Genomic DNA, 8,275 nt, shown 5'->3' with positions numbered 1-8,275 from the left:
GAGATTCCACCTGAACATCAGGAAGAACTTCCTCACTGTGAGGGCTGTTCAGCAGTGGAACTCTCTGCCCCGGGCCGTGGTGGAGGCTCCTTCTTTGGAGGCTTTTAAGCAGAGGCTGGATGGCCATCTGTCGGGGGTGCTTTGAATGCGATTTCCTGCTTCTTGGCAGGGGGTTGGACTGGATGGCCCATGAGGTCTCTTCCAACTCTACTATTCTATGATTCTATGATTCTGCCGAAATGAAGTATCTTGCATTTGTCCCTGTTGAACTTCATTTTGTTAGTTTCGGCCCATCTCTCTAGTCTGTCAAGGGGTTTGAACCTGGAACCTTTCGGTCTCCAGCTCAGTGCTTTAACTCACTTTGCCCCCGGGGCTTTCTTAATCTCCCCAGGGAGTGAGTTCCAGAGCCGGGGGCCACCATGGAGAAGGCCCTTTCCCTCATTCCCACCAAGGTGGTGGGAGCGAGAGGAGAGCCTCCCCCGATGATTGAAGAGACCGGGCAGGTTCATAGGGAAAATGCGGTCCCGAAGGTAGGTGGGTCCCAAACCGTTTCTGCAGGAGCGTGATTCTATGCTCCTCTAAGGCAAGAGGTTCATTTGCTGGCTCAAGCTGCATGTTTCCTCTTAGTGGAAGAGGTCCTGTCTGGGTGAGGAATGGACAGGATTGCTAACAATGGAGGGACCTCTTGTGTTTGCCCTGTGTTGATCTCTCCCATGGTTACAGCCAGGCCTTGTTTGCCTTCTGACTTAGAGGCGAGATGGGAAAGGCCGGGTGGAGTGTGTGCCGGAGCTTAGTCAACCACCACCAGCTTCCCCCAACATTTCCATTTCCACTTCCCCTTTCCTCACTTCAGTGGAATGTCCAAAAAACCACAAATATGTTCAAAGGAAGAAGAGGAACCCCAAATGCCACACAGGAGGCAAGAAGGCGTGGGATTTCCTTCGGTCTCTTCTCCAGGGGATGTGAAAGGCAAAGTCACCAATGGAACAAAAGAAAGGCAGGGAGACTCTGGTGTTGGTGAATCTTGAAGTATAGGGTTCAGTGGCTTTAATCTCTTCCATGATTTTAGTAAGAACTTTAAAGGATCTGTCCGAAGTGCTGAATCAATTTTAGTGGTATGGGTCAGGATTTATTCCACTAAACTTTGGACTGGATAAAACAACTGTACTTTGGAACTGGAGACCCCGATGACGCAGCAGGTTAGAGCACTGAGCTTCTGAACTTGTGGACCAAAAGGTCCCAGGTTCAAATCCCGGGAATTGAATGAGTGTCCGCTGTTAGCTCCAGCTCCTGCCAACCTAGCAGTTCGAAAACATGCAAATATGAGTAGATCAATAGGTACCGCTTCGGTGGGAAGTTAACGGCGCTCCATGCAATCATGCCGGCCACATGACCTTGGAGGTGTCTACGGACAACGCTGGCTCTTCGGCTTAGAAATGGAGATGAGCACCAACCCCCAGAGACGGTCACGACTGGACTTAATGTCAGGGGAAAACTTTACCTACCTTTACTACCAATCCCCAAAGGTGCCAGTTAATTGAGAGTCTCCTGGACTTATATGTTCCCATTGAGAGCTGCTGTATTGTAGTTTTTGAGTACAGGCAGTTCACAAGTTGCAGGTTTATTATTATGGGTGTATTGTTGTTGGGTTGGGCATTGAATGTTTGCCTTTTATGTTTAGAATCCACCCTGAGTCCCTCCGGGGTGATAGACTCCATGCAGTCATGCCGGCCACACGACCTTGGAGGTGTCTATGGACAACGCTGGCTCTTCGGCTTAGAAATGGAGATGAGCACCAACCCCCAGAGACGGTCACGACTGGACTTAATGTCAGGGGAAAACTTTACCTACCTTTACTACCAATCCCCAAAGGTGCCAGTTAATTGAGAGTCTCCTGGACTTATATGTTCCCATTGAGAGCTGCTGTATTGTAGTTTTTGAGTACAGGCAGTTCACAAGTTGCAGGTTTATTATTATGGGTGTATTGTTGTTGGGTTGGGCATTGAATGTTTGCCTTTTATGTTTAGAATCCACCCTGAGTCCCTCCGGGGTGATAGACTCCATGCAGTCATGCCGGCCACACGACCTTGGAGGTGTCTATGGACAACACTGGCTCTTCGGCTTAGAAATGGAGATGAGCACCAACCCCCAAAGTCAGACATGACTGGACTTAACGTCAGGGGAAACCTTTACCTTTTTAAAGACAAATAAAAGTGAACTAAACTTAACCTAAGACAGTTTTACGTTTCTGCTTTAAAAAATGGGGACATTCCTAAAGATGCTGAGCATGCTGTGCTGCCCATGCCGCCCTGAGAGCACCTCAGAGGGATTGAAGGAACCCAGACGCCACGGTGGCTGGCTCCTCTGCAAGGACAGCCGGAGGATCTCGCAGGCCGAGACGCGGATCACGCCCACAACAGGCAGCTGGCTGCAGAGGCCGAGACGGGTGTCTGTTTCCTGGTATTCATCTTCTGACGCGAACCGAGAATGGCCAACAATGCAACCTCGGCTGTCGGATTCTCCGATTGTCTCCTGGCTTCCTCCGAGACCCCGGCTGGTCCATTTCACTGGTCTTTGTAACCAGGATTTGTATTAGACTTTCTTCCTTTTGAAGCAGAATGGACATGTACTGCATGCACCAATTATCACTGATATATCACGCCAGTTAAAGTATGTACATCCACTATCACGGATCTGCAACCATTTCAAATGACACAGTTATAGAACTATTATTCCACATTAACTGCCAAAAGCATAGGATTTATAATTTGGGGAAGCAATGGAGAGCTCTAGTTAGGAATAAGAAATGCCCTTCTCTAAACTATCAAAAGGATCAAGTGTATTATAGCAATTTGAGCACTGGATTCCAACGCTGAAGACTAAGGTTCAAATCCCTGTTAGGGATTCATGGGAACCCATTGGCTCACCATGGACAATTCACATTTTCTCAGAATATGGCCATCTGGTTACCTGTATTTAAAAACACCAGAATCAAGACAGTAAATAATTAATAACACTCAGAAACAGAACTCCAGACAGCCAACAATCAAATGCCAGTTAGTACCTTCCAAACACAGAGGCCACGCTCTCTCTATGCAAATACCCTCACTGATTGACTTTGCAGCTTCGCAACTACTCAATGCTATTCAATTTTGCTAATGGCAACATTCACACTTGCTTTACACAGACACAGGTTCTTCCTCCCACCATAGACATTATTTCACAGGTATATTTACACTCCACTTGCTTCAATGCCAACAGAACCTCCAAAGATGCCATTGGGCACAGATTCAAGCAAAACATCAGGAGAGAATGCTACTGGAACATAGCTGTACAGCCTTAAAAACGCACAACAATCCACTGCTCCAGGAGTCTTTCTGTCATTGCTTGCAGGGAAACCAACAGTCAGTATGGTTCCAATGTAAGTTAGGTAAAATAAAGGTTTTCCCCTGGCATTAGGTCCAGTTGTATCTGACTCTGCGGGTTGGTAACATCTCTATTTCTAAGATGAAGAGCCGGCGTTGTCCGTAGACACCTCCTAGGTCATGTGGCCATAGGCATGACTGCATGGAGTGCCGTTAACTTCCCGCCGGAGCGGTACCTATTGATCTACTCACATTTGCATGTTTTGGAACTGCTAGGTTGGCAGAAGCTGGGGCCAACAGCGGGACTTCACCCTGCTCCCCGGATTCAAACCTGCAACCTTTCAGTCCGCAAGTTCAGCAGCTCAGCATTTTAACCTGCTGCACCATCGGGGTCTCCAGTTTCAATGTACAGTTGTTTTATCCAGTCCAAAGTTTAGTCCAGACTTCGGTGGAATAAATCCTGACCCAGATCACTACAATAGATTTACAATTTGGACAGCTCCCTTAAAGTAAAGGTAAAGGTTTCCCCTGACGTTTAGTCCAGTTGTGACCAACTCTGGGGGTTGGTGCTCATCTCCATTTCTAAGCTGAAGAGCCGGCGTTGTCCGTAGACACCTGCAAGGTCATGTGGCCGGCATGATTGCATGGAGCGCCGTTAGCTTCCCGCTGAAGCGGTACCTATTGATCTACTCACATTTGCATGTTTTCGAACTGCTAGGTTGGCAGAAGCTGGGGCCAACAGCGGGACTTCACCCTGCTCCCCGGATTCAAACCTGCAACCTTTCAGTCCGCAAGTTCAGCAGCTCAGCATTTTAACCTGCTGCACCATCGGGGTCTCCAGTTTCAATGTACAGTTGTTTTATCCAGTCCAAAGTTTAGTCCAGACTTCGGTGGAATAAATCCTGACCCAGATCACTACAATAGATTTACAATTTGGACAGCTCCCTTAAAGTAAAGGTAAAGGTTTCCCCTGACGTTTAGTCCAGTTGTGACCAACTCTGGGGGTTGGTGCTCATCTCCATTTCTAAGCTGAAGAGCCGGCGTTGTCCGTAGACACCTGCAAGGTCATGTGGCCGGCATGATTGCATGGAGCGCCGTTAGCTTCCCGCTGAAGCGGTACCTATTGATCTACTCACATTTGCATGTTTTCGAACTGCTAGGTTGGCAGGAGCTGGAGCTAACAGCGGACACTCATTCCATTCCCGGGATTTGAACCTGGGACCTTTTGGTCCGCAAGTTCAGAAGCTCAGTGCTCTAACCTGCTGCATCATCGGGGTCTCCAGTTCCGGATGACGCCGTTATCTTCCCACCGAGCGGTACCTATTGATCTACTCACATTTGCATTTTTTCGAACTGCTAGGTTGGCAGGAACTGGGGCAAACAGCGGGCGCTCATTCCGATCCCGGGATTTGAACCTGGGACCTTTCGGTTTGCAAGTTCAGCAGCTCAGCGCTTTAACACACTGTGCCACCACAGAAAATACATTTGCTTAGATGCCTACAAATGGAGTCAGTTTTAACAACAGCAAGCCAAAGCGGCACACAAAAAAGCTAATTTTCATTCAAGGCACATTGCAATGTGGTTATCAAATTCTTTCCCCAGAAGTGGTTATTCTTTCTGCAAGAAGAATCAGTGCTGGCTACTTAAACTCAAGAGGCAACGCTCTTTAGCTTGTTTCAGAGGAAAGAGTCTTGTTATTCTGGCACTGCAATTGTTAACTCGGCCTGAGGTTCATGGGCGTTGATCTCCCATCTGATGTCATCATCGCTGTAACATGAAGCTCCGGCTTCCCCTCTGAGTTGCCTTTAAAGAGCCACGCTGGAGCCAGGAGCTCTCCACAGGATCCCTGGGCGAGAAACACTCCAAGGAGAGAAGACCTTTGGGAAAGCAGCCTCTCCAGCCTGACCATGTCGACCTCCTTGCGGGTGAGCCCTTCGGTCCACGGCTATCGCTTCGACACTGCTTTGCGCAAGAAAGCCGTGGCCAACATCTTCGAGAACTTGGACCAAGAGTCCTTGGAGAAGCTCTTCAAACACTCCGGGGACCGGAAGGCTGAGGAGCGGGCCAAAATCATCCTGGCTCCAGACCAAGAACTGGAGGAGAAAGCCCGGTCACTCATGGCTTTGAAGCAGAGGACCAGAGAGAAACTTTTCCAGTTCCTCAAGTTTGGGAAGCACTCCATCAAAGTCCACTGAACCGTCTCCGGAAGAAGGTAGGACGGGATGGAAAGAGCGCAAGTCCTGAGTCCAGGTGTCTCGCTTTTGGCACCACGGTGCCTCCAGATACCACGAGGAAGAAGGATGATGGGAGATGATGAACTGTACAAGGAGCGAAGGGCTTTGGCCAGTGGGCCAAATGGACAGCAGTCCCTGAGCCACGAAGGAAGGAGGACTATCCACGGCACAACTATGGCACAGCCACGGCACACACGACACATTTTCCGGAGCCAACAAAAATTCCACCAGACTGACAATCTTTTTCTGCGACTTGTTTATTGAATGTCTAAAGCCTTCCGTAAGCCTCTTTGTTGTCTGTTGGGCTGAAAGGGGATTAGAGAGCGATCAGTGACTTTGTCTATTTGCATTTGTTTAAAATGCACTAAGAGAAGCGCACGGTGTCTTTGGTGTTGTAATGCACAACAACGCTCCAGGGAGAGGACATCATGAAACAGACTCTGAGTTTCCATCTAGTTGCATTGAATGAACTGGGGAGGTCTCTTTGGGACATTGAGTTCTCTTGATAGCAAAATACAGTTTCGAGTGTGTGTTTCGAGAGAGAAAAAACAAAACAAAAGAATTGCAAGTGCCTTAAATGCAATTCTCGCTGTGAATTTTACAGACAATGTTTGCAACAATGCTGTATTTTTGGCCTTTGCAACTGCTCATCTGTGCCACAAATAAATGATAAGTTTGATAGAAATCCTTTGGGTCTCAAATGATTGACTTGAACAAAAAAGTACCGTATATACTCGAATATAAGCCGACCTGAATATAAGCCGAGGCATGATAAGTTTGATAGAGATCCTTTGGGTCTCAAATGCTTGACTTGAACAAAAAAGTACCGTATATACTCGAATATAAGCCGACCCGAATATAAGCCGAGGCATCTAATTTTACCACCAAAAAATGGGAAATTATTGACTCAAGTATAAGCCAAGGGTGGGAAATTTCAGAAATAAAAATAGATACCAAAAATTGCATTAGTTGAGGCATCAGTAGGTTAAAAGTTTTTGCATATTTACATCAAGCTCTAATTTAAGATAAAACTGTCTAACTCTGATTAAACCATTATTCTCATCTTCTTCAATGTAAATGTGCTTATGTATCCATTCAATAATAATACAGTAAAATAATACATGTAATAATAATAATAATAAATACAGGAAAATAATACATGTAATAATAAATAGAGTAGAATAATAATTGTAATACAGCAGAGTCTCACTTATCCAACATAAACGGGCCAGCAGAACATTGGATAAGCGAATATGTTGGATAATAAGGAGAGATTAAGGAGAAGCCTATTAAACATTAAATTAGGTTATGATTTTACAAATTAAGCACCAAAACATCATGTTATACAACAAATTTGACAGAAAAAGTAGTTCAATAGGCAGTAATGCTATGTAGTAATTACTGTATTTACAAATTTAGCACCAAAATATCACGATGTATTGAAAACATTGACTACAAAAATGCGTTGGATAATCCAGAACATTGGATAAGCGAGTCTTGGATAAGTGAGACTCTACTGTACCAAAATTGTATTAATTGAGGCATCAGTAGGTTAAATGTTTTTGCATATTTACATCAATTTACATTTATATATGTGTGGAATAATGTCCAGGGTGGGAGAAATAACTCTTGTCTGCCTGAGGCAAGTGTGAATGTTGCAACTGACCACCTTGATTAGCATTGAATGGCCTTTCAGCTTCAAAGCTTGGCTGTTTCCTGCATGGGGGGATCCTTTGTTGGGAGGTGTTAACTGGCCCTAATTGTTTCATGCCTGGAAAAGGTGGTTTCATGCCTGGAAAAGAGTAGTTTCTCCCACCCTGGACATTCCACAGATATATAAACCCCACTTGCCTCATTTTCAGCAGACCTCACAAACCTCTGAGAATGCCTACCATAGATGTGGGTGAAATGTCAGGAGAGAATGCTTCTTGCCATGGATACAGGCAAAATGTTAGGAGAGAATGCTTCTGGAACATGGCCATACAGTCCGGAAAACTCACAGCAACCCAGTGATTCCAGCCATGAAAGCCTTTGACAACACAACTTTACATTTATGATCATCTCATGAATTTTGTAGGTTTTTATTGGTGTCTTTAGAGCTTTTAGCATTAGATACACAAATTAGGGCCCCTGGTGGCTCAGTGTGTTCAAGCGTTGAGCTGCTGAACTTGCGGACCAAAAGGTCCCAGGTTCAAATCCCGAGAGCGGAATGAGCGCCTGCTGTTAGCCCCAGCTCCTGCCAACCTAGCAGTTCGAAAACATGCAAATGTGAGTAGATCAATAGGTACTGCTGGAGGGCCGAGGTTTGCCCATGCCTGGTCCAGATTGTAGAATTAATGCAGTTTGGCACTCTTTAAACTGTCCTGGGCTCTGCAATTTGGTGCGGCATCAGGGAAGGCTAAAGAACTTGCAAAGCTACAGCTCCCAGGATTGCATGGCACTGAACCATGGCAGTTCAAGTGATGTCAAACTGCATTAATTCCACCATGTGAATGCACCCAAAACAGTGGGTGGCTGGAGTCCTCAATTCCAAATCGCAATCTCTGAGACTGAAAAAAAAGCCAGTTGCATCTCTTTTAGTTTTTTTTTTAAAGAGGAAGAAATGTAGAAGCTGTGCAAGTATTATTATTTATTTAAATAAATAATAAATAATAAATAAGCAGTCCCCACTTTCCC

General features: G+C 45.8%; 1 protein-coding gene across 1 annotated transcript; it reads left to right on the top strand.

The window, feature by feature from the left end:
* The first annotated feature begins 5,153 nt into the window (after positions 1-5,153).
* tcim (transcriptional and immune response regulator) lies at positions 5,154-6,284 on the top strand. Its single transcript, XM_008119832.2, has one exon. The coding sequence runs from the start codon at positions 5,273-5,275 to the stop codon at positions 5,558-5,560; it is 288 nt and encodes a 95-aa protein (XP_008118039.2). The 5' UTR covers positions 5,154-5,272; the 3' UTR covers positions 5,561-6,284.
* Positions 6,285-8,275: the final 1,991 nt, after the last annotated feature.

This window comes from Anolis carolinensis, unplaced genomic scaffold, assembly GCF_035594765.1.
Source record: "Anolis carolinensis isolate JA03-04 unplaced genomic scaffold, rAnoCar3.1.pri scaffold_8, whole genome shotgun sequence".
Taxonomy (NCBI): domain Eukaryota; kingdom Metazoa; phylum Chordata; class Lepidosauria; order Squamata; family Dactyloidae; genus Anolis; species Anolis carolinensis.
Note: the sequence above shows the minus strand (reverse complement) of the source record. Positions and strands in the feature narration are given on the sequence as shown.

What these genes read in the sequence shown, in the direction of transcription:
- tcim (XM_008119832.2), top strand. Translation starts at nt 5,273, where the DNA reads ATGTCGACCTCCTTGCGGGTGAGCCCTTCGGTCCACGGCTATCGCTTC.